Here is a 27671-nt window from a genome sequence, read left to right on the forward strand (position 1 = left end):
ACGAAGTGTGACGTACGGACGGACTGACGGACTACCGGACTACCGGACTGACGGACAGGGCAAAAACAATATGTCTCCCCCAGAGAGGGGGAGACATAATTAAAAAAATAATAACAATTTCCAGTGTTTTATAAAAATCTGCAGTATTAGATCCATTTTTCATTCTGTAAAAATCTCAAGCACGACGAAAAGTAATCAACATAACTTTTAATAGAATACCTTGTCTTATTTCGTTTTCTTAGGTGGTTAAAAAATTCACAGAGTCAAAATTTGGAAAAATATATTCTGATTATGATGAACGTATTATTTATTTAATGTATTTTCGTTATGTAACCAAAAGCATCCATGTCAAATTCCAATATGCACCAGCGATTATTTAGTCGCAATGACATGTTTCTTAACTTTTAGTTTCACTTTCACGTTTTTTTATTTTTTTTGGAAGTAAGCAAAATCATTCAATATTCCTATTGTCAATATTGCAACATTGTATTTTTCATAAATGGCATAACCATAACTGTTATACAATACTGTTTTGTTATAGAACTTAACTGTTACACTGACAACTATTTACACAGTTCTCCTTTCACTTTCATTAAAATTGACAGAAAGTTACGAAAAAAATATATCTTAGCATTTTTAATTTTCAAAAAATCAAATTACACTGTAAATAAAAATACATTGTATTTAGCCAAAAAGCCGAAGGTAATCCGTTAATTTGCATAATGGGCTGAGTTTATAATATGTCATTTGAGTTTGAGTGCTGCTAATTGACTCGGTTACCGATTAGATCCATGATCCATAATCACTTGTCACTTCGGGTGATAATTGCTCTTGCAGGTTAAACAAACAATCAGATCATGCATTGAGGCTCATTTCAGATGATACCGACTCTCACACTGAAATTCTCTGACGTATACTACAAATTTATGATGTGTCGATTTCAGGGCATTTACGATTTCTGTGCATCAAAACCCGGGAGCTCGGGTCAATTGAGCCTATCAATACTTTGATTTCATTAGTCATATGAAGAACAAGAACAAAATCCATACAAAACATAGTTAAAATCTTCGGTTAGAAGAAATAGTTAATTGCAAACCATGATTAAAGTACTATTTATTGTAAAGTACTATTTATTGTAATACCCCCGGTACCCAATGTTTAATTTAATAATTTAATGATGGAATTAAAGCACTTGATGACGACAATACTTTTTTGCAGTTGGTCAAGAAAAAAACTAAAATGGTCTACCAAAAGACATGGAACTTGCTACTCATATGCCCGTTGTCACTGTTAATGTGTGTACCACGTTTCATGTCAATATTCTCAGCAGTTCTTGAAGTATGGCCTACTAGAAGAAGAATAGTATAGCTCCACAGTGAAATAAGGCCATACCTGATCAGTATTGGAAGGCCGGGATGTATAGCTCCAGAGTGCTCAGCAATACCTGATCAGTATTGGAAGGCCAGGATGTATAGCTCCACAGTGTAACTAGGCCACACCTCATCAGTATTGGAAGGCCTGGGTGTATAGCTCCACAGTGTAACTAGGCCATACCTCATCAGTATTGGAAGACCTGGGTGTATAGCTCCACAGTGTAACTAGGCCAAACCTGATCAGTATTTGAAGGCCTGGGTGTAAAGCTCCACAGTGGAACGAGGCCATACGTGATCAGTATTGGAAGGCCTGGGTGTCTAGCTCCACAGTGTAACTAGGCCATACCTGATCAGTATTGGAAGGCCAGGGTGTATAGCTCCACAGTGTAACTAGGCCATACCTGATCAGTATTGGAAGGCCAGGGTGTAAAGCTCCATAGTGTAACTAGGCCAAACCTGATCAGTATTTGAAGGCCTGTGTGTAAAGCTCCACAGTGTAACTAGGCCATACCTCATCAGTATTGGAAGGCCTGTGTGTAAAGCTCCACAGTGTAACTAGGCCATACCTGATCAGTATTGGAAGGCCTGGGTGTATAGCTCCACAGTGTAACTAGGCCATACCTGATCAGTATTGGAAGGCCTGTGTGTAAAGCTCCACAGTGTAACTAGGCCATACCTGATCAGTATTGGAAGGCCTGGGTGTAAAGCTCCACAGTGTAACTAGGCCATACCTGATCAGTATTAGAAGGCCTGGGTGTATAGCTCCACAGTGTAACTAGGCCATACCTGATCAGTATTGGAAGGCCTGTGTGTAAAGCTCCACAGTGTAACTAGGCCATACCTGATCAGTATTGGAAGGCCTGGGTGTATAGCTCCACAGTGTAACTAGGCCATACCTCATCAGTATTGGAAGGCCAGGGTGTATAGCTCCACAGTGTAACTAGGCCATACCTGATCAGTATTGGAAGGCCTGGGTGTATAGCTCCACAGTGTAACTAGGCCACACCTGATCAGTATTTGAATGCCTGTGTGTAAAGCTCCACAGTGTAACTAGGCCACACCTGATCAGTATGGGAAGGTCTGGGTGTAAAGCTCCACAGTGTAACTAGGCCATACCTGATCAGTATTGGAAGGCCTGTGTGTAAAGCTCCACAGTGTAACTAGGCCATACCTGATCAGTATTGGAAGGCCTGGGTGTATAGCTCCACAGTGTAACTAGGCCATACCTCATCAGTATTGGAAGGCCAGGGTATATAGCTCCACAGTGTAACTAGACCATACCTGATCAGTATTGGAAGGCCTGGGTGTATAGCTCCACAGTGTAACTAGGCCACACCTGATCAGTATTTGAATGCCTGTGTGTAAAGCTCCACAGTGTAACTAGGCCACACCTGATCAGTATGGGAAGGTCTGGGTGTAAAGCTCCACAGTGTAACTAGGCCATACCTAATCAGTATTGGAAGGCCAGGGTATATAGCTCCACAGTGTAACTAGGCCATACCTAATAAGTATTGGAAGGCCAGGATGTTAAGCTCCACGGTGTAACTCTGCAATACCTGATAAAAAAAAAAAAAAAAAAAAATTGGAAGACCAGGGTATATAGCTCCACAGTGTAACTAGGCCACACCTGATCATACTACTATGGGAAGGCCTGTGTGTAAAGCTCCACAGTGTAACTAGGCCATACCCGATCAGCATTGGGAGGCCTGGGTGTATAGCTCCACAGTGTAACTAGGCCATACCTCATCAGTATTGGAAGGCCTGGGAGTGCAGCTCCACAGTGTTACTAGGCCATACCTCATCAGTATTGGAAGGCCTGGGAGTGCAGCTCCACAGTGTAACTTGTCCATACCTGATGAGTATTGGAAGGCCTGAGTGTTCAGCTCCACAGTGTAACTTGTCCATACCTGATCAGTATTGGAAGGCAGGGTATATAGCTCCACAGTGTAACTAGGCCACACCTGATCAGTATTGGAAGGCCTGGGTATATAGCTCCACAGTGTAACTAGGCCACACCTCATCAGTATTGGAAGGCCAGGATGTATAGCTCCACAGTGTAACTTGGCAATACCTGATCAGTATTAGAAGGCCTGGGTGTTAAGTTCCACAGTGTAACTAGGCCATACCTCAGCAGTATTGGAAGGCCTGGCAGTGCAGCTCCACAGAGTAACTAGGCAATACCTGATCAGTATTGGAAGGCCAGGGTGTAAAGCTCCACAGTGTAACTTGTCCATACCTGATCAGTATTGGAAGGCCTGGGTGTTCAGCTCCACAAAGTAACTTGTTCATACCTGATCAGTATTGGAAGGCCAGGGTGTAAAGCTTTACAGTGTAACTAGGCCACACCTGATCAGTATTGGAAGGCCTGGGTATATAGCTCCACAGTGTAACTAGGCCACACCTCATCAGTATTGGAAGGCCAGGATGTATAGCTCCACAGTGTAACTAGGCCATACCTGATCAGTATGGGAAGGCCTGGGTGTAAAGCTCCACAGTGAAACAAGGCCATACCTGATCAGTATTACAAGGCCTGGGTGTAAAGCTCCACAGTGTAACTAGGCAACACCTGATCAGTATTGGATGGCCAGGGTATAAAGCTCCACAGTGTAACTAGGTCACACCTTATCAGTATTGGAAGGCCAGGATAGATAGCTCCACAGTGTAACTAGGTCATACCTGATCAGTATTGGAAGGTCTGGGTGTAAAGCTCCACAGTGTAACTAGGGCCATACCTGATCAGTATTGGAAGGCCTAGATGTAAAGCTTGATAGTGTAACTTGTCCATACCTGATCAGTATTGAAAGGCATAAGTGTAAAGCTTCACAATGCAACTTGTCCATACCTATTGGAAAGCCTGGGTATATAGCTCCACAGTGTAACTAGGCCACACCTCATCAGTATTGGAAAGCCTTGGTGTATAGCTCCACAGTGTAACTAGGCCACACCTCATCAGTATTGAAAGGCCAGGATGTATAGCTCCACAGTGTAACTTGGCAATACCTGATCAGTATTAGAAGGCCTGGGTGTAAAGCCCCACAGTGTAACTAGGCCATACCTCATCAGTATTGGAAGGCATGGGAGTGCAGCTCCACAATGTAACTAGGCCATACCTGATCAGTATTGGAAGACCTGGGTGTAAAGCTTCACAGTGTAACTTGTCCATACCTGAACAGTATTGGAAGGCCGGAGTGTTCAGCTCCACAGTGTAACTTGTCCATAGCTGATCAGTATTGGAAGGCCAGGGTGTAAAGCTCCATAGTGTAACTAGGCCACACCTGATCAGTATTGGAAGGCCTGGGTGTATAGCTCCACAGTGTAACTTGGCAATACCTGATCAGTATTAGAAGGCCTGGGTGTAAAGCTCCACAGTGTAACTAGGCCATACCTCATCAGTATTGGAAGGCCTGGGAGTGCAGCTCCATAGTGTAACTAGGCCATACCTGATCAGTATTGGAAGGCCAGGGTGTAAAGCTCCATAGTGTAACTAGGCCATACCTGATCAGTATTTGAAGGCATGGCAAATAGCTACACAGTGTAACTAGGCCATACCTGATCAGTATTGAAAGGCCTAGGTGTGCAGCTTCACAGTGTAATTAGACCATACCTGATCAGTATTAGAAGGCATGGGAGTGCAGCTCCACAGTGCAACTAGGCCATACCTGATCACTATTGGAAAGCCTGGGTGTAAAGCTCCACAGTGTAACTAGGCCACAACTGATCAGTATGGGTAGGCCTAGGAGTAAAGCTCCACAGTGTAACTTGTCCATACCTGATCAGTATTGGAAGGCCTGGGTGTAAAGCTCCACAGTGTAACTAGGCCATACCTGATCAGTATTGGAAGGCCTGGGAGTGCAGCTCCAAAGTATAACTTGTCCATACCTCATCAGTATTGGAAAGCCTGGGTGTAAAGCTCCACAGTGTAACTTATCCATACCTGATCAGTATTGGAAGGCCAGGGTATATAGCTCCACAGTGTAACTAGGCCATACCTGATCAGTATTTGAAGGCCATGGTAAATAGCTCCACAGTGTAACTAGGCCATACCTGATCAGTATTGGAAGGCCTAGGTGTGCAGCTTCACAGTGTAACTAGACCATACCTGATCAGTATTAGAAGGCATTGGAATGCAGCTCCACAGTGTAACTAGGCCACAACTGATCAGTATGGGTAGGCCTAGGAGTAAAGCTCCACAGTGTAACTAGGCCATACCTCATCAGTATTGGAAGGCCTGGGTGTAAAGCTCCACAGTGTAACTAGGCCACACCTCATCAGTATTGAAAGGCCAGGATGTATAGCTCCACAGTGTAACTTGGCAATACCTGATCAGTATTAGAAGGCCTGGGTGTGAAGCTCCACAGTGTAACTAGGCCATACCTCATCAGTATTGGTAGGCCTGGGAGTGCAGCTCCACAGTGCAACAAGGCCATACCTGATCACTATTGGAAGGCCTGGGTGTAAAGCTCCACAGTGTAACTTGTCCACACCTAAACAGTATTGGAAGGCCTGAGTGTTCAGCTCCACAGTGTAACTTGTCCATACCTGATCAGTATTGAAAGGCCAGGGTGTAAAGCTCCACAGTGTAACTAGGCCACACCTGATCAGTATTGGAAGGCCTGGGTATATACCTCCACAGTGTAACTAAGCCACACCTCATCAGTATTGGAAGGCCAGGATGTATAGCTCCATAGTGTAACTTGGCAATGCCTGATCAGTATTGGAAGGCCAGGGTGTAAAGCTCCACAGTGTAACTAGGCCACACCTGATCAGTATTGGAAGGCCTGGGTGTAAAGCTCCACAGTGTAACTAGGCCAAACCTGATCAGTATTGGAAGGCCAGGATGTATAGCTTCACAGTGTAACTAGGCCATACCTGATCAGTTTTGGAAGGCCATGGTATATAGCTCCACAGTGTAACTAGGCCACACCTGATCAGTATGGGAAGGCCTGGGTGTAAAGCTCCACAGTGAAACTAGGCCATACCTGATCAGTATTACAAGGCCTGGGTGTAAAGCTCCACAGTGTAACTAGGCAACACCTGATCAGTATTGGAGGGCCAGGGTATATAGCTCCACAGTGTAACTAGGCCACACCTTATCAGTATTGGAAGGCCAGGATAGATAGCTCCACAGTGTAACTAGGCCATACCTGATCAGTATTGGAAGGTCTGGGTGTAAAGCTCCACAGTGTAACTAGGCCATACCTGATCAGTATTGGAAGGCCTGGGTGTAAAGCTTGACAGTGTAACTTGTCCATACCTGATCAGTATTGAAAGGCATGGGTGTAAAGATTCACAATGCAACTTGTCCATACCTGATCAGTATTGGAAGGCCTGGGTGTAAAGCTCCACAGTGTAACTAGGCCATACCTTATCAGTATTGGAAGGCCTGAGTGCAAAGCTCCACAATGTAACAAGGCCATACCTCATCAGTATTGGAAGGCCTGGGAGTGGAGCTCCACAGTGTAACTTGTCCATACCTGATCAGTATTGGAAGGCCTGGGTGTAAAGCTCCACAGTGTAACTAGGCCAAACCTGATCAGTATTGGAAGGCCTAGGAGTAAAGCTCCACCGTGTAACTAGGACATACCTGATCAGTATTGGAACGCATGGGTGTAAAGCTCCACAGTGTAACTAAGCAACACCTCATCAGTATTGGAAAGCCTGGGTGTATAGCTCCACAGTGTAACTAGGCCACACCTCATCAATATTGGAAGGCCTGGGTGTATAGCTCCACAGTGTAACTAGGCCATACCTCATCAGTATTGGAAGGCCTGGGAGTGCAGCTCCAAGGTGTAACTAGGCCACACCTCATCAGTATTGGAAGGCCAGGATGTATAGCTCCACAGTGTAACTTGGCAATACCTGATCAGTATTAGAAGGCTTGGTGTAAAGCTCCACAGTGTAACTAGGCCATACCTCATCAGTATTGGATGGCCTGGGAGTGCAGCTTCATAGTGTAACTAGGCCATACTTGATCAGTATTGGAAGGCCTGGGTGTTCAGCTCCACAGTGTAACTTGTCCATACCTGATCAGTATAAGAAGGCCTGAGTGTTCAGCTCCACAGTGTAACTTGTCCATACCTGATCAGTATTGGAAGGCCAGGGTGTAAAGCTCCACAGTGTAACTAGGCCATACCTGATCAGTATTGGAAGGCCAGGGTGTAAAGCTCCACAGTGTAACTAGGCCACACCTGATCAGTATGGGAAGGCCTGGGTGTAAAGCTCCACAGTGGAACGAGGCCATACCTGATCAGTATTACAAGGCCTGGGTGTAAAGCTCCACAGTGTAACTAGGCAACACCTGATCAGTATTGGAGGGCCAGGGTATATAGCTCCACAGTGTAACTAGGCAACACTTAATCAGTATTGGAAGGCCAGGATGTATAGCTCCACAGTGTAACTTGGCAATACCTGATCAGTATTAGAAGGCCTGGGTGTTAAGTTCCACAGTGTAACTAGGCCATACCTCATCAGTATTGGAAGGCCTGGGAGTGAAGCTCCACAGTGTAACTAGGCAATACCTGATCAGTATTGGAAGGCCAGGGTGTAAAGCTCCACAGTGTAACTTGTCCATACCTGATCAGTATTAGAAGGCCTGGGTGTTCAGCTCCACAGTGTAACTTGTCCATACCTGATCAGTATTGGAAGGCCAGGGTGTAAAGCTCCACAGTGTAACTAGGCCACATCTGATCAGTATTGGAAGGCCTGGGTATATAGCTCCACAGTGTAACTAGGCCACACCTCATCAGTATTGGAAGGCCAGGATGTATAGCTCCACAGTGTAACTAGGCCATACCTGATCAGTTTTGGAAGGCCATGGTATATAGCTCCACAGTGTAACTAGGCCACACCTGATCAGTATGGGAAGGCCTGGGTGTAAAGCTCCACAGTGAAACTAGGCCATACCTGATCAGTATTACAAGGCCTGGGTGTAAAGCTCCACAGTGTAACTAGGCAACACCTGATCAGTATTGGAAGGCCAGGGTATATAGCTCCACAGTGTAACTAGGCCATACCTGATCAGTATTTGAAGGCCAAGGTGTGCAGCTCCACAGTGTAACTAGACCATACCTGATCAGTATTAGAAGGCCTGGGTGTATAGCTCCACAGTGTAAGTAGGCCATACCTGATCAGTATTTGAAGGCCAAGGTGTGCAGCTCCACAGTGTAACTAGACCATACCTGATCAGTATTGGAAGGCCTGGGTGTAAAGCTCCACAGTGTAACTAGGCCATACCTGATCAGTATTTGAAGGCCAAGGTGTGCAGCTCCACAGTGTAACTAGACCATACCTGATCAGTATTAGAAGGCATGGGAGTGCAGCTCCACAGTGTAACTAGGCCATACCTGATTAGTATTGGAAGGCCAGGGTATATAGCTCCACAGTGTAACTAATCCATACCTGATAAGTATTTGAAGGCCTGTGTGTATAGCTCCACAGTGTAACTTGGCAATACCTCATCAGTATTTGAAGGCCTGGGTGTAAAGCTTCACAGTGTAACTAGGCCATACTTGATCAGTATTGGAAGGCCAGGGTATATAGCTCCACCGTGTATCTAGGCCATACCTAATCAGTACTGGAAGGCCTGTGTGTTCAGCTCCACAGTGTAACTTGTCCATACCTGATCAGTATTGGAAGGCCAGGGTGTAAAGCTCCACAGTGTAACTAGGCCACACCTGATCAGTATTGGAAGGCCTGGGTGTAAAGCTCCATAGTGTAACAAGGCCATACCTAATCAGTATTGGAAGGCCTGGGTGTAAAGCTCCACAATGTAACTAGGCCATACCTGATCAGTATTGGAAGGCCAGGGTATATAGCTCCACAGTGTAACTAGGCCACACCTGATCAGTATGGGAAGGCCTGGGTGTAAAGCTCCACAGTGGAACGAGGCCATACCTGATCAGTATTACAAGGCCTGGGTGTAAAGCTCCACAGTGTAACTAGGCAACACCTGATCAGTATTGGAGGGCCAGGGTATATAGCTCCACAGTGTAACTAGGCAACACTTAATCAGTATTGGAAGGCCAGGATGTATAGCTCCACAGTGTAACTTGGCAATACCTGATCAGTATTAGAAGGCCTGGGTGTTAAGTTCCACAGTGTAACTAGGCCATACCTCATCAGTATTGGAAGGCCTGGGAGTGCAGCTCCACAGTGTAACTAGGCAATACCTGATCAGTATTGGAAGGCCAGGGTGTAAAGCTCCACAGTGTAACTTGTCCATACCTGATCAGTATTAGAAGGCCTGGGTGTTCAGCTCCACAGTGTAACTTGTCCATACCTGATCAGTATTGGAAGGCCAGGGTGTAAAGCTCCACAGTGTAACTAGGCCACATCTGATCAGTATTGGAAGGCCTGGGTATATAGCTCCACAGTGTAACTTGTCCATACCTGATCAGTATTGGAAGGCCAGGGTGTAAAGCTCCACAGTGTAACTAGGCCATACCTGATCAGTATTGGAAGGTCTGGGTGTATAGCTCCACAATGTAACTAGGCAATACCTGATCAGTATTGGAAGGCCAGGGTGTAAAGCTCCACAGTGTAACTAGGCCATACCTGATCAGTTTTGGAAGGCCATGGTATATAGCTCCACAGTGTAACTAGGCCACACCTGATCAGTATGGGAAGGCCTGGGTGTAAAGCTCCACAGTGAAACTAGGCCATACCTGATCAGTATTACAAGGCCTGGGTGTAAAGCTCCACAGTGTAACTAGGCAACACCTGATCAGTATTGGAAGGCCAGGGTATATAGCTCCACAGTGTAACTAGGCCATACCTGATCAGTATTTGAAGGCCAAGGTGTGCAGCTCCACAGTGTAACTAGACCATACCTGATCAGTATTAGAAGGCCTGGGTGTATAGCTCCACAGTGTAAGTAGGCCATACCTGATCAGTATTTGAAGGCCAAGGTGTGCAGCTCCACAGTGTAACTAGACCATACCTGATCAGTATTGGAAGGCCTGGGTGTAAAGCTCCACAGTGTAACTAGGCCATACCTGATCAGTATTTGAAGGCCAAGGTGTGCAGCTCCACAGTGTAACTAGACCATACCTGATCAGTATTAGAAGGCATGGGAGTGCAGCTCCACAGTGTAACTAGGCCATACCTGATTAGTATTGGAAGGCCAGGGTATATAGCTCCACAGTGTAACTAATCCATACCTGATAAGTATTTGAAGGCCTGTGTGTATAGCTCCACAGTGTAACTTGGCAATACCTCATCAGTATTTGAAGGCCTGGGTGTAAAGCTTCACAGTGTAACTAGGCCATACTTGATCAGTATTGGAAGGCCAGGGTATATAGCTCCACCGTGTATCTAGGCCATACCTAATCAGTACTGGAAGGCCTGTGTGTAAAGCTCCAGAGTGTAACTAGGCCATATGTGATCAGTATTGGAAGGCCTGGGTGTAATGCTCTACAGTGTAACTAGGCCACACCTCATCTCTATTAGAAGAAGAGGGTATATAGCTCAACAGTGTAACTAGGCCATACCTGATCAGTATTTGAAGGCCAGGGTATATTATTCCGAAGTGTAACTATGCCATACCTGATCAGTATTGGAAGGCCTGGGTGTTCAGCTCCACAGTGTAATAGACCATACCTGATCAGAATAAGAAGGCCTGGGAGTGGAGCTCCACAGTGTATCTAGGTCATACCTGATCAGTATTTGAAGGCCTGGGTGTATAGCTCCACAGTGTAACTTGTCCATACCTGATCAGTATTGGAAGGCCAGGGTGTAAAGCTCCACAGTGTAACTAGGCCATACCTGATCAGTATTGGAAGGTCTGGGTGTATAGCTCCACAATGTAACTAGGCAATACCTGATCAGTATTGGAAGGCCAGGGTGTAAAGCTCCACAGTGTAACTAGGCAATACCTGATCAGTATTGAAAGGCCAGGGTGTAAAGCTCCACAGTGTAACTAGACCATACCTGATCAGTATTAGAAGGTCTGGGTGTATAGCTCCACAGTGTAACTAGGCAATACCTGATCAGTATTGAAAGGCCAGGGTATATAGCTCCACAGTGTAACTAGACCATACCTGATCAGTATTAGAAGGTCTGGGTGTATAGCTCCACAGTGTAACTAGGCAATACCTGATCAGTATTGGAAGGCCTGTGTGTAAAGCTCCACAGTGTAACTAGACCATACCTGATCAGTATTGGAAGGCCTGGGTGTATAGCTCCACAGTGTAACTAGGCAATACCTGATCAGTATTGAAAGGCCAGGGTATATAGCTCCACAGTGTAACTAGAGCATACCTGATCAGTATTAGAAGGTCTGGGTGTATAGCTCCACAGCGCAACTTGACCGGGTATATTCAGGTTAAAGGCAGACAGATGGTGTGTGGGGATGTTGTCTTCTACCTCGGACGAATCACCGTTTTCCTGGAAACAGGCAACAAATTTCTTCCTTTTTTAAATACTATGAGAGTTATAAATTAAAACAAAGCATAATATAATCATTTATGAATAAATTCTGTCATGTCATGAGAGGTTCTCATTTCTTTTATAAGCCTGATTTATCAAAGATTTTGTTCAAAACATTCAGACACTCATGGTCATGTTTAATATTCTGACTGATTTACTCTACATACAGAGGAGGTATGCTTTGGACTGCTGGGTTTATTCTTCATGTAATCCTCAAAGGCATCATTATCCACACCAAACAGATCATAGATCCAGCTGCCATACAGGGCTTTCATCTTTCGCTTGCTGAAAAACAACAACTTTGAAATGTGTGTGTTCACCAAGAGCTATTGGGCGCTCTATGTTATGGTCACATTTCCGGGTTGATTGTCAAATTACTGGAATTTGGCATTATATCTAAACCTATCGCATTATTTACAATAACCATTGCCATTTTCATGATCCAAAAAAACGTAACTGAAAAAAACTGGCTGTGGATTATGGAGGCTGTTGATAGTGAAATTTTTGACTGCATCCTATCTACAGTATAACAGGCTTTTAGTATTTTTCCACTTTTTTCTATTATTTATTTATTTAGCCTGTGTTCTATTTATTGCCAGTGTCCTAAAACACAGAGTGATTTATGGTACATGCAAAACCTTTACCAGAATTTGTAAGTCAAATATTTAAGCTGCACTCTCACAGATATACCATTTTTACAACTTTTTTTTTTTGTCTTGGAAAGAGCAAATTTTTGCGTAAATATCTGCAAACCAATAATAAAACACTGCTGACAAAAGATCAGATCCAAGATTTTAACATTTCCGTTCAAAAATGAATGTTTTATGGCTTAAACTGTTACTAACCAGGTGCTTACATGCAACACCTTAACCAAGGTATGACACTGACACCATCGCTAGGGTGTGTAGTTGAGCTCTTCTTCTTTGAATAGTTGAGATAAAAACAGATGATCATACCTTGGATCATAAATGAATCCCTCCACCTTGTGCAGATCCTTGCCAAACCAGCCTCCTTGTTTGAAGTTTAGCACAGCCTTGTGTTTGGTCTTGTGATTTACTATTTCCATAACACCAGTCTGCAGAGACAATTGAACATATACTTGTTAAAAAGTCATTAAAATTTATCATAAACATCAAACTTTATGGACCACGAATGAATTAGAACATATCATACCAGAATAACCAAATTTATTATCGTGTACATGGGCAGACTATGCGAATGTCCGTCGGACAGTCGGACATGTCCGGTATATTTCCATTTTGACCGGCGAAACTTTTGTTTTGGTCGGTCACAATGTCCGGTGAAAAATTACAGTCAGCACCGTTTAATTTTCGGAAAATTTACTTTCAGTTTCTAAATAAATGTTCAGAGTTATTTTTAACTATTATATCATGATTATTCAGCGTGTTAATCCGTGTATCACTATTTGTAAACCCCGTTTCGAAATGTTTCCGTAAAAGCCGATAAAACGCGTAAGGTTCCGATTTCAGCTCGTACTCTAATACTTTTATTTTACGGAAATGTTCGTAAATTACAAAATTCCATATGTATTTATTTTCGGCGAAGTGGTTCCCGGCAATCGTTTTAATTTAGATATGATGATTAATATACCGAGCTGACTTTCTTTCCGCTCTGTTTAACTTTGCCAATAACAAGAAATCTACTTTCGTTTTTGCATAAATGTTGTGCCCGAGTTTGACTTGTAGTACAATTCGTTACATTTTATAACTGTGCTGTATCTTTAATTTAAAGATGAATTAAAAGAGTAAGATCTAGCTGTTCCATGGGTAGACGAACCAGATATGAGTTTTTTTTGGGGGAGGCAAGGGAAGAAAAAAATTATGACATAAGATCCGAATATTGATTTTTTACATGATATTTAGCTTTTTTTTTGTAATTTATTATAGAACTGTAAGACAAGTCTAACCAAAAAGATCTAAACCTGTTATAATGGGGATTTACAAAACTTATTTAAAAAAGAGGCTTAAAATCAAGGTTTAAGCTGATGTAACCGAATACTGTTTGTAACATTGCGACAGGTAAAAATTTGTTGCGACAGGTAAACTTAAGGTGTTTACCTGTCGCAATGTCCTGTGAAGAAGAAAAAGTTTTCGCGTTGTCTGCATAGGTATAAATTTTGAGGGCAATTAAAAAGAAACTTCTTCACGGACAGCAACAGATCTCATAATTAACTTGATTTATCACAGAATTGATGGCTACCCATGCTTTTTTGGAAAGATGCCGCTATGTATTGTTATTAAATGTCAAACTCAATGAATAACATGTCCCAAACTACAACTTTTGAAGTTCACTTATATAAGTTTCATTTATAAGAATTTCATGTCCCATAATACAAGTTCAAAGTTGGCATATGAGTCTCCTGTTCACTCTTATGAGTTTGAAGACATTCAAATGCAACTAGGTTTGCATTGTTTACTCACATGTTCGATCCATATCTTCCCCACGATGACATTATGAACACAGCAGTTCACATTTTGCCAGGTATACGTCTCACCATGCCTGATAATACACACAATTTGCAGCAAATGTAGAATAAAAAATATTGTCAATTGTCAGTATGGCCTCCTTATTCTTTGGAAAGTTGAGTGAAAAAATTTCACTTAATAGTACAAAAAAATGTGATTTCAATTTGAAGATCATTGAATGTATCATGATGACCCATTCTTTAACAAACTTGGTGAGGTATGATCAATTATTATGATCTATTTTTTTCTGCCATTCTACCAGTAATTACATTTTCAAATTAACTTACAATGTAGTACCTTTGACCTAAAAGATCATCCAAGTTCAATCTTAAAACTCTCTGATTTTTTTATGCCAAAAGTGAGTTCAACACCTGGCAAACATAACACATTATTATTTTTTTGGTATCTTTACTTCATTTAACAACTAAGCATTGCAATTGGAAATGTATGTTATATAAATGGCCACAGGAGTGATGAATATCCCCGATTGCTGCCTCGACAAAGGAGTGCGAGATATTTGTACATTGCATTACCACTTATCATATGTATGTTGTTAAATTATAAATCCATTCAGTAATTTAGAAGTCGCTGCTGACAAGATAAAATAACTAAGGACAATAACTCTGTAATTACCTGAAATAGAGTTATGGTTCTTGTACACTGCACTTCCTCTCATTGTGTTTTACCATCATATGAAGTTTAATTAAATTCCATCCTAAGTACTTTTCATGTTCTGCTCCGCACAAGAAAAAGTAACAAAGGGCAATAACTCTGTAATTGGCCAAAATTGAGTTATGGTTTTTGCACTTCCTCTCATTGTGCCTTACCATTGTATGAAATTTAATAAAATTCCATCCATTAGTTTTCATGTTATGCTAAGAACAAGAATAATTTGCTTGAGAGTGACTCCAATATACACCCAAACCTATTTTTCATATCCTCATCATCATTTACATCTATAATATTATGCCATTAGGTAGTTTAAAGTTCAAAACGAATGATGAGAAACATTAACCAACACTGCCACACCAAGAGGGAACTATTTAAGCTGGAGTAATCAGCCTCACTATACATGTGCATATTGGCTCTGGTAACATGCATACCATGTTTAATTTTAGTAACAGTTTTTGAGTTACAGCCAATGTAAGGCTACATGTAAGTTACTACCATTAACTTTTTTCCGACGAGCTTTCACTGTTACTGCTTCATAAATCTATTGTCATAGAGTAAATATATTGACATTGACACTTCTGAAAAGTAATCAGCTCTTAAAATAAATGTTGAGTGACAAATCCACTGGTATTCATACATATGAACAAACAGTATGTGACGAATGTCCCCAAATTTGACATTGACCTATGAACAAGGCGAGTACATGAAAAGTTGATCTTGCCTTTAAGTGTCAAATACATATATGGCAAGTTATTTTAAATTGCCTCTGAACATAAAAAATACCACCCATACTTGACAACCTACACTCTTATGTCCTTATATTCAGCATTCCATTGTGAATAAAAGTTAGGGACATGGGTCCTGCACACGACACGTCATTTTGGTATGTCAAATACATGTGGCAAGTTATTTAAAAATCTGTTCATACAAGAAGTTACAGCCCGGACACAACAACCTATACTCTATGTCCTTATATGCAGCATTCCATTGTGAATAAACACCTAAGTTTGACCTTGACCTTAGAGGTAGGGACAAGGGTCTTGCACGTGACACGTCGTCTTGGTATGTTGAACACATGTGACAAGTCATTTTAAAATTTCTCCATACAAGGGAAAGTAACAGCCCGGACACAAAAACCTATACTCTATGTCCTTATATATGCAGCATTCCCTTGTGAATAACACTAAGTGTGACCTTGACCTTAGAGATAGGGACAAGGGTCTCGCACGCTCAACGTGTCTTGATATGTCAACACATGTGGCAAGGTATTTTAAAATATGCCCATAAAAGAGAAAGTTACAGCCTGGACACAATAACCTATACTCTATGTCCTTATTTATATGCAGCATTCCATTGTGAATAAACACCTAAGTGTGACCTTGACCTTAGAGGTAGGGACACAGGTCTTGCACGCAACACGTCCTCTTGGTATGTGAAACACATGTGGCAAGTTATTTTAAAATATGTCCATACAAGGGAAAGTTACAGCCCGGACATGACAACCTATACTCTATGTCCTTATATGCAGCATTCCATTGGGAATAAACACTAAGAGGGACCTTGACCTTAGAGGTAGGGACATAGGTCTTGCACGCGACAAGTTGTCTTGGTATGTCAAACACATGTGGCAAGTTATCTTAAAATCTGTCCATACAAGGGAAAGTTACAGCCCGGACACGATTTATTGAGCCGGACACACGGACGGAATAGAAACAAATCAGTTTTTACACTCACTTTGGAAATTCTAGAGTTAATGTCCCTTTAGGGTTAACTTCTACTGATTTTCCCCAGAACTTGAGTTTTGGGAGAATGGATCCTTGAAACTTGTAGTTCTCTGCTTCAATATGGAAGGCACTGATTGGCGGATGGTGGCAAACCTGTTCGGATACCAGCCGGAAACCCAAGTCTGGTCTGAAAATGACAACAGGATTAATTTTATTACATATTTGGGCATAGATAAATTCATTTCTCTTTGATTTTTTTCAGATAAGACTAAAGCAGAAAACACATGTATTCAGGTATATGAGGGCCATTAAAAATATATAATTTTTTTGTAACTTATCGAGATTTTGAGGTAATATTTTAGTGAGTATATAAACTAACTCAAATGTTTTCTTTTAAAGAAAACTGCACTTAAATGAACCAAATGTGTTGACTTTTTAGTGTTTTGAGGATAGTTTAAACAATAAAATGCTAAAACCAAACACAGGATTTAAAAAGGGGTTGTATGTAGATGTTTTATTGATTAAACATACCAATCAATATAATACTACCAAACTTTCTGACAGTAATGTATTATTAGTGAAATGTAAGAATAATAAACAAATCAGGGGCCAAACTTCATTACCATCTTAGATTCATTTTTAATCTTAATACTAAGTAGAATATTGGACTATAAAATTTATTGGCCAAAAGACTGAATGGATAATGGAGGCATGTTTAAGGATAAGTTTAAGAATGGTATTGATAACTGTCCCTAAACCACACTTTCTGAAAATAAAGCTTATATTACTAAAGAAAATGGTTGACATAGAAGCATGGTCTGAACAACAAAGCTATTAAATATTCTATTTAATAGTTCTATAAAATCATGTAATAGTGCAGCAATACCACTAATATATTTACCAAGTTTGATGACCAAAGGGCCAAACATACTATAGCCATCAATCAGACAAGCTTTTGTGTTCAACGTCACAGCAACTTTTGACCTAAGGTGGGTTTTTCTTAGCTCAAGAGTTATCTAAGGGTGCTGCACCATGTCCTTTTTAATAGCACCCATCTGCCCTGATGGAGACAAGCATCTAGCATGACCTCAAAATCTATAGAGGTTATCTGCAGGTTATGGCCAACCAAGTTTGAAGACAGAAGGCCAAAACAAATTGTATGCCCAAGCAAATCAATAGAGTTCATCTGCAGGTCATTATCAGCCTCCTGACCAAGTGTGAGAACCTAAGGCTGAAGGCTCTAGTAAGCGAGGTTTGGTCCACGGACACATTTCTTTGCACATTAAAAGAAATAATTCAGAGGATTCCTTTGATATGTGTGAAAATAATTGTACAAAGATTAAATGTTTCATTGAGCATCTTTGTATTTTTTTTCAATCATGTATATTAATCTGCTTTTGAAAATATTTGCAGACAATATGTTTGAATACATTTTTGGCTTTAATACATCTATGTTTCTAATGTTGGCACCACATTGTGTTTATAAATGGCTAGCATCTTGTTAAAGAATAAAGAAAGGGCATACTTAAAATGAGGCTGACATTGTTTACCTGGTATAACATCTCTTTTGTTAGCTTTGTTTTAACAATCTGTTTTGAATAGGACCAGACCATACTCAAGTGTTTTTTTGTGAAATTAAAGAATCAAAAGCACTTGGAAATTTGCTTGGAGATTTGGGAAATTCTGTTATTTTTTGGGGAATTAGCCTTATTTCAGCCCTTCAGACAAGACTCAACTGCCCTGCCATTACTCCTCTTTTCCGATGTATGTATATTTTGCTATTGCATGTCAACAGTAAAAGTTTCACCCACTTGTCATTTTTTTCAATGCAGTCCATAAACAGAAGTCATTTTATTCCATCATTGAATTGTTCCAACTGTCTGAAACAACAGGAGGCAAAAAAAACTTAATATCTCTTAACAAGAGAATTATTCATCAACAGGTTAAAACAGCAAAGAGTGAAGATTCTAGAATTTAACTGCATCAACCGTGATGCTTATTGATTATGCTTTAGATCAACAAGCTCTTCCATCCTCCATTTAAAGCTATAATGCCATCAGCTCTCTTCATAAAGGCTTTCAGCAGGCTTCATTTGTAACAGACACATGTGTCTATCATTCTGACAGAAGACCACACCAGCTTTCAATTTTACTTGGTTTATTTTCACAGATTCGATCATTTGGACACATTTTGAGTGAGTTGTATTTCACATATTTTGCATAAGTGTCCATAAACCCAAGTATTTCAGGACCTGTTAAACATCCAACTATAGACCCACAAGAAAGCAGCTAATTTCTTGCCCACCAGGTAGGCTTTTCTGTTGAATTTATCAATTCTGGTACAACCCATGTCAGATGAGTCATGACAACATGCCACTTTTTATTTCTTTTATTTTATGGGTTATGAAAATTACATATCATAACAGTGAAGCACAATTAAATATATAACTTTGCAAGACTTGATTAAAAATGAACATAAATAACTGCCCAAAATGAGATTTTTAAGGAACTATTACAGGTCAAAAGTGATCCAAAATTACTACGCATCATGACAAAAATAAAGAACTACATTAGCTTTTGTATAATTTAACTTTAGTGACTAGTTGAATTTCTGATAATAGGGAGTAGAACGGCCAATCTTTCATGTAATGGATTTGGGAGGGTGCAGAAAAAAATGTAACAAGAAATTCCATAATGCGACACAAACAGGTTTTAAGTGATTGACAGAAGAACTTCAAACAGCCTTCATTGTTTGATTTAGTTTCAGATGTTTTCTTACTAATTTTAGTAACACTAAATTAATCTTGACCTTAGGGGCCTCAAATGCAATCAAATGGAAGTCCTCCATAAACTCTTTATGCATACCATATTTGACAAGATTTGTCGACCCTTACTAAAGTTACTAAAGTGATTCCTGTTCAACAGGTTTCTAGTATTATTCACAGTGACCTTCACCCTAGGGGCCCAAAGCACAATCCCATGAAAGGTATCCTTAATGTCTTCCTATATACAAAGTTTGGTCAAGATCTGTCAACCCTAACTAATGTTTTTCAGTTTCATAGGTGATTTTGACCCTGCCAGCCCGACAACGTATATCATTTGAATAACCAGTTTTAACTGTGAAAACCCAGTAAAATATTGACACCAAAGAGTGACTTCTAATGATTTTCAATATCAATTCTAACAAATTGTTTTCAGTAGATTTTAAATATTTATTGAGCAGATCTTTCAACAAAAAGCTGTTAATAAATAGGATGAATAATAATAATATGTATATCTAAGGCAGCAGGAAATATTCAGCAATGAGTAAGAGCATTTGTTGATTTGCAAGTAATCTCTGCTCTGATGGACAACATTCATGTAGGCAGAACATTCCCAATATAAATATTAATGCACAGGTGGGTGTGGCAGGGGGCACCCCCTTTAGTTTTGAGGATTTTTTCAGTTGTTGAAACTGTAAATAGTGAGTTCAAACACTACCTAAAGCTATCAAAATAGGATTTATTTCAAGTTACTTCTTTGTGTATTTCACTATTTGTTTCCAGTTAAAATCATATTAGTTTTTTTCATTTGTTTGTTTCATATATTGTATGTTGGTTGTGCTAGTGAAGTTTAGGGCCTTTGTAAACAGCTGAAAATACTGAAAGGGTACATAGAAGATAATTCAATATTATAAGTTACGGGGTTAGTTGATGACCCGATATGGGATATACAGGCCAAAGGAAACCATATTGGGTGAGAGCATTAAGCTCAAACCCGAATATTATTTCCTGTGCCCCGTATATCCCATATAGGGTCAACTTCCTAACCCCGTTATGTATATATCACGTCAACAACCTGTTTAAATAGACGCCATTTTGGTTCGATATAAAATTGGTGACCAAATATGGAAAAATATTGGGTCACCGCGTGACCAGTCCTGGACCAATGGCGTTACGTCATTCATGTTGGAGGCGTGATATATACAAATACAAATACATAGCATTTATATAGCACAAAAATTATAAAATATTCTAATGCACTTCACAATTACAGAAAACAGTAAAAGTAAATCTTTCCTCATCTAAACTATCATTGCCCATAAAATTGACTAAGCAGACAGGTTTTTAATTTTGATCTGAAAATGGCTTCAGTTTCAATGTTTTTCAGATAACTAGGTAGATCTAACCACTATTTGGGACCAATGACGATGATTGATCTGTGAGCTAATTTGGTTCGTCGCCTTGGAGTGGTAAATTGAGTGTCACTATGTGATCTTAGTATGTATCTTCCTCGAATAGGTACAAAAATTTCCCTCAAATACAATGGGGCTGTACCATTAAATGCACAGAAAACCAGCACTAGAACCTTGAGAATTATTCTAGCTTTAACTGGGAGCCAGTGTACGGTAGTTTTTTTCAGAAGTTCAGCACTTGGTTCTTCAAAGGAAGCATTTAAGATCACTCTAGCGTTGTTATTTTTGATTTGGTAAGATGGAATTTTGATGATAGACCGTTGCAGAAATCAATATGAGAGTGAACCAATCCATGCACTCATGAATCTGTTGACTTTCTTGTGAGATGTTTATGTATAGCTTTAAGATTCCGAAACTGCACATATGCTATTTGACATTTTTTTCCGATATGATGGTCAAAATTGAGCGTATTGGTAAAGTGATCTCTGACATGATCAACACATTTTACACTGTAACCACCAATGTTGAAACTTGTAATGTTTACTTTTTGTAATTGACGTTTGGTTCCATACATAATTATTTAGTTTGAGAGTTATTCATTCTGTGTTTGTAATGCTCCAGTCAATTGTAACCACGGCCCCCCAGGTCTGGGGAATAGCGGGGACTTTGACTTTCAGTCCAGCCAGGCCTGGGCAAAAACCCCGCCCTGCGGAGACAAACTGCTGGTAAAATCCCCCCAAAATGCCCCCGCACCCCAGGGACTCTAGGTAAGGCCCATTTCCCGCTAATTTTTGCGCCAAGACAAAACCACCGCATTCACCCGTCACTGCAAGGCTACCTGGAAGGTAAAAACACGGCCCATTTCCCCGGCTTACCCCCTGGGGTGGTTACAATTGACTGGTGCATAAGTCGTCATCCATGTGATTTTTTCTTTGAGATAGCAATTGTCTTATTTTGAGAATTTCTCGCTTGGATTTTTAATGCAATTTTGTGGTCGTCAGCGTTTCCATTCATATCGGCTGGATATTTCTGCACCACTCTATTAAGAGCTGATATATACAGGATAAAGATCACCGGTCCAGCACAAGATCCCTGTGGAACTCCAAACCTCAGTGGCTCAGTTTCAGATTCTGACTGTTCAATCATGACTTTCATTGTTTATGAGATAAGATTCCATCCATTTCAAGGGAGTGCCTTGAATTTCAAAGTGGTTTTGAAGGATTCAAATCAGTGTCGGTGGTATCGAATGTTGCACTCAAGTCAATCATGATCACAATTGTATCTGGATTTTTATCAATGGTATCAAGTAGGGATGGCAACAAGTACCCAAGTACTCGAGTACTCGATCGAACGTCCGAGTACTCGAGTACCAAATCACTACTCGAGTACTCGGAAAAAATCTATAAAAATCACAAAATACACAATTTACAGACAAAGTAACAGATCTGGTTAGTTGCCAAGAGGACAATTTACGGTCCCTCTAATCCCTGCTGTGTACACAATTGACTCTAATAAATTAGTTGAGAGTTGCAAACTTTCAGCAAAGGGCCCCTATTTCCAATTAGCACTAATGTCAATAAGCGAAGTTTTGATAGCGGAACTTTCAACTTCACAATTCTATTGTTTACCGATTAGAGTCCTTTCACCAAACAATGGACGCTGACGAGCGAACGAGTAGCGACCGTTACGAGCATTGATTGGGCAATGATTATTACGATTGATATCTTAAATGAAGAATTATGAATATTTATGAGGTAAACAACAATAATACAGTACAAAGTATTTTGTTCTTTATTCTTATGTATGCTATTAGTTTTCGTTCATTGTAATTCTGATTGATGTTCATTATAAATCTTGACTATCTAGACGCTCGAATAAAATCCAGGTTAAACTTTCAAGCTATATTGTAGCTAATTTGCAGTGCATACTTATATGTAAAATCATTAAAGTGAAATGAAAAAGACAAAATTAAAAGCATGAAACAGCATTTGTTTTCCTTTTATATAATTTTCAGTTAAAGTAAATAAAGAAAGTCTAATTTAACGATGACAATGATCAGTTATACGACCAACGCACAATATACGCCACGAACGGTACATATATACACGATCTTGTCTTTCCCCTTAAAAATATCATTTTTTCCGAGTAATCGAGTACCCAAGTACTCGATCGAAAGATTGTCCGAGTACTCGAGTACCAATTTTACTACTCGTTGCCATCCCTAGTTTTAAGAGATCACTATACATTTTGACCATTGCTGTTTTGACACCATATTTTCTATAGGCTGTTTGGTAAGATGGAAGGAGATTGTTAGCTTCTATATTTTCATTGATTTGGTTTATTGCAGCTTTTCCAGAATCTTGGAGAATATATTTAAGAGTTAAAAATAAGTACCAGTAACTCTAGTTTCAAGAGCCCTAAGTATTGACAATTTATTTCTGTTTCGTGACAAGATTATTTGATATATCTATTTGTCATTGGAAACATGGCATTTACTCAATGATTTTATTTGTTTTGTATAGTGAGTATTACAGGCTATTTACAGGCTATAGCCTTCTTTTGTACTAAATAACACAGAATGTAAAATCAATGCAGGTATCTGGCATTCAAGATCTATTATATCACAATGCTTTATTTATCAGTATACTGTGAAATCATTTATATTCCTAGAGTTGAAATTGCATTTTTTTTTCCAAAAAAAGAGACTCTTTCAAGGGTACTAAAATATGTGGATTTCATTTTTTTTCATTAAATTATCAGGTCTGCAAATTCAGCATGCGACAATTTCGTGCATAATATCATCTACTTCACGCATTTTATGACATTACAATGGGACAATGTCAATAAGCGCAGATACCCATGTCAATTATCGCTTGATCGGTCTTTTAAGGGTCATAAATAAAGATGCACCCACATAAAGGATTGAACATTTTTGAAGCCATTGAATGTCAATTAAGTATTTTTGCAAATGTGAAAAGTGGGAGAAAGGGTATTTAATTTTGAATAAACAATCATTAAAAAGTGCATAGTACTGTTTTCCTTGTCATTTCAATATTTATTTCATCTTTTTTTATCAATTAAATATAACATTCACTTGTTATCAGTGCATTATTTATGCAGCTCAGAAATAATTTTGTAAAAATTTGATCAAAGAAACAAAATCAAGTGGCGACCCTCAAATACATGAGGTTAAAATATCAGCATGTTTAATGTGTGTTGCACAGGAGGTTGGTAATCAGCTTTTTTGAATCATTCTTATTCATCAGATGTAAAGGCAAGACATGAGAGCCAGATGTGAGGACAAAATTTGGGAGCAAAATGCTGGAGCCTGATGAGACAGCCTGATGTGAGAGCTGATGTGAGAGCCAGATGTGAGAGCCAGAAGTGAGAGCCAGATGAGAGCCAGATGTGAGAGCCAGATGTGAGAGCCAGATGTGAAAGCCAGATGAGAGCCAGATGTGAGAGCTAGATGTGAGAGTGAGAGCCAGATGTGAGAGCCAGATGTGAGAGCTAGATGTGAGAGTGAGAGCCAGATGTGAGAGCCAGATTTCAGAGCTAAACGTGAGAGTGAGAGCCAGATGTGAGAGCTAGATGTGAGAGCCAGATTTGAGAGCCAGATGTGAGAGCCAGATGTGAGAACCTGATGTGAGAGTGAGAGCCAGATGTGAGAGCCAGATGTGATAGCTAGATGTGAGAGCCAGATTTAATAGCTAGATGAGAGTGAGAGCCAGATGTGAGAGCCAGATGTGAGAGCTAGATGTGAGAGTGAGAGCCAGATGTGAGAGCCAGATTTGAGAGCTAGATGTGAGAGCCAGATGTGAGAGCCAGATGTGAGAGCCAGATGTGAGAGCCTGATGTGAGAGTGAGAGCCAGATGTGATAGCTAGATGTGAGAACCAGATCTGAGAGCTAGATGTGAGAGTGAGAGCCAGATTTGAGAGCTAGATGTGAGAGTGAGAGCCAGATGTGAGAGCTAGATGTGAGAGCCAGATTTGAGAGCAAGATGTGAGAGCCTGATGTGAGAGCCAAATGTGAGAGCCTGGTGTGAGCCAGATGTGAGAGCCTGATGTGAGAGCCAGATATGAGAGCCAGATATGAGAGCTAGATGTAAGAGCCAGATGTGAGAGCCAGATTTGAGAGCCAGATTTGAGAGCCTGATGTGAGAGCCTGATGTGAGAGCCAGATGTGAGAGCCTGATGTGAGAGCCAGATGTGAGAGCTAGATGTGAGAGTGAGAGCAAGATGTGAGAGCCTGATGTGAGAGCCAAATGTGAGAGCCTGGTGTGAGCCAGATGTGAGAGCCTGATGTGAGAGCCAGATATGAGAGCCAGATGTGAGAGCTAGATGTAAGAGCCAGATGTGAGTCAGATTTGAGAGCCTGATGTGAGAGCCTGATGTGAGAGCCTGATGTGAGAGCCAGATGTGAGAGCCTGATGTGAGAGCCAGATGTGAGAGCTAGATGTGAGAGTGAGAGCCTGATGTGAGAGCCTGATGCGAGCCAGATGTGAGAGCTTGATGTGAGAGCCAGATGTGAGAGCCTGATGTGAGAGCCAGATGTGAGAGTGAGAGCCTGATGTGACAGCCTGAAGCGAGCCAGATGTGAGAGCTTGATGTGAGCCAAATGTGAGAGCCTGATGTGAGAGCCTGATGTGAGAGCCAGATGTGAGAGCCTGATGTGAGAGCCAGATGAGAGCCAGATGTGAGAGCCTGATGTGAGAGCCAGATGAGAGCCTGATGTGAGAGCCAGATGTGAGAGCCTGATGTGAGAGCCAGATGTGAAAGCCAGATGAGAGCCAGATGTGAGAGCTAGATGTGAGAGCTAGATGTGAGAGTGAGAGCCAGATGTGAGAGCCAGATGTGAGAGCCAGATGTGAGAGCTAGATGTGAGAGTGAGAGCCAGATGTGAGAGCCAGATTTGAGAGCTAAATGTGAGAGTGAGAGCCAGATGTGAGAGCTAGATGTGAGAGCCAGATGTGAGAACCTGATGTGAGAGTGAGAGCCAGATGTGAGAGCCAGATGTGATAGCTAGATGTGAGAGCCAGATTTAATAGCTAGATGAGAGTGAGAGCCAGATGTGAGAGCCAGATGTGAGAGCTAGATGTGAGAGTGAGAGCCAGATGTGAGAGCCAGATTTGAGAGCTAGATGTGAGAGCCAGATGTGAGAGCCAGATGTGAAAGCCAGATGTGAGAGCCTGATGTGAGAGTGAGAGCCAGATGTGATAGCTAGATGTGAGAGCCAGATCTGAGAGCTAGATGTGAGAGTGAGAGCCAGATTTGAGAGCTAGATGTGAGAGTGAGAGCCAGATGTGAGAGCCTGATGTGAGAGCCAAATGTGAGAGCCTGGTGTGAGCCAGATGTGAGAGCCTGATGTGAGAGCCAGATATGAGAGCCAGATGTGAGAGCCTGGTGTGAGCCAGATGTGAGAGCCTGATTTTAGAGCCAGATATGAGAGCCAGATGTGAGAGCTAGATGTAAGAGCCAGATGTGAGTCAGATTTGAGAGCCTGATGTGAGAGCCAGATGTGAGAGCCTGATGTGAGAGCCAGATGTGAGAGCCAGATGTGAGAGCCAGATGTGAGAGCTAGATGTGAGAGCCAGATGTGAGAGCCAGATGTGAGAGCTAGATGTGAGAGTGAGAGCCTGATGTGAGAGCCTGATGCGAGCTTGATGTGAGAGCCAGATGTGAGAGCCTGATGTGAGAGCCAGATGTGAGAGTGAGAGCCTGATGTGACAGCCTGATGCGAGCCAGATGTGAGAGCTTGATGTGAGAGCCTGATGTGAGAGCCTGATGTGAGAGCCAGATGTGAGAGCCAGATGTGAGAGCTAGATGTGAGAGTGAGAGCCTGATGTGAGAGCCTGATGCGAGCTTGATGTGAGAGCCAGATGTGAGAGCCTGATGTGAGAGCCAGATGTGAGAGTGAGAGCCTGATGTGACAGCCTGATGCGAGCCAGATGTGAGAGCTTGATGTGAGAGCCTGATGTGAGAGCCTGATGTGAGAGCCAGATGTGAGAGCCTGATGTGAGAGCCAGATGTGAGAGCCTGATGTGAGAGTGAGAGCCAGATGTGAGAGCCTGATGTGAGAGTGAGAGCCTGATGTGAGAGCCAGATGAGAGCCAGATGTGAGAGCTAGATGTGAGAGTGAGAGCCTGATGTGAGAGCCTGATGCGAGCCAGATGTGAGAGCCTGATGTGAGAGCCAGATGAGAGCCTGATGTGAGAGCCAGATGTGAGAGCCTGATGTGAGAGCCAGATGTGAAAGCCAGATGAGAGCCAGATGTGAGAGCTAGATGTGATAGCTAGATGTGAGAGTGAGAGCCAGATGTGAGAGCCAGATGTGAGAGTGAGAGCCAGATGTGAGAGCCAGATTTGAGAGCTAGATGTGAGAGTGAGAGCCAGATTTGAGAGCCAGATGTGAGAGCCAGATGTGAGAACCTGATGTGAGAGTGAGAGCCAGATGTGAGAGCCAGATGTGAGAGCCAGATGTGATAGCTAGATGTGAGAGCCAGATTTAATAGCTAGATATGAGAGTGAGAGCCAGATGTGAGAGCCAGATTTGAGAGCTAGATGTGAGAGTGAGAGCCAGATGTGAGAGCTAGATGTGAGAGCCAGATTTGAGAGCCAGATGTGAGAGCCAGATGTGAGAGCCAGATGTGAAAGCCAGATGAGAGCCAGATGTGAGAGCTAGATGTGAGAGTGAGAGCCAGATGTGAGAGCCAGATGTGAGAGCTAGATGTGAGAGTGAGAGCCAGATGTGAGAGCCAGATTTGAGAGCTAGATGTGAGAGTGAGAGCCAGATGTGAGAGCTAGATGTGAGAGCCAGA

At 41.4% G+C, this 27671-nt stretch overlaps 1 protein-coding gene across 6 annotated transcripts in view; it reads right to left on the reverse strand.

Moving 5' to 3' along the window:
• The window catches only part of LOC128206426 (oxysterol-binding protein-related protein 1-like), a 131565-nt gene that overhangs the window by 13345 nt on the left and 90549 nt on the right, over nucleotides 1-27671 (reverse strand). For all 6 annotated transcript variants that reach the window (XM_052908851.1, XM_052908846.1, XM_052908848.1 and 3 more), the window contains exons 20-24: nucleotides 16691-16867; nucleotides 14240-14318; nucleotides 12755-12873; nucleotides 11966-12083; nucleotides 11631-11756 (exon numbers count right to left, since the gene is read on the reverse strand). In XM_052908851.1, coding sequence (XP_052764811.1) covers nucleotides 11631-11756; nucleotides 11966-12083; nucleotides 12755-12873; nucleotides 14240-14318; nucleotides 16691-16867 — 619 coding nt within the window. The remainder of the gene's footprint in view (nucleotides 1-11630; nucleotides 11757-11965; nucleotides 12084-12754; nucleotides 12874-14239; nucleotides 14319-16690; nucleotides 16868-27671) is intronic.

The sequence above is a fragment of the Mya arenaria genome, chromosome 10 (assembly GCF_026914265.1).
Source record: "Mya arenaria isolate MELC-2E11 chromosome 10, ASM2691426v1".
Lineage (NCBI taxonomy): Eukaryota > Metazoa > Mollusca > Bivalvia > Myida > Myidae > Mya > Mya arenaria.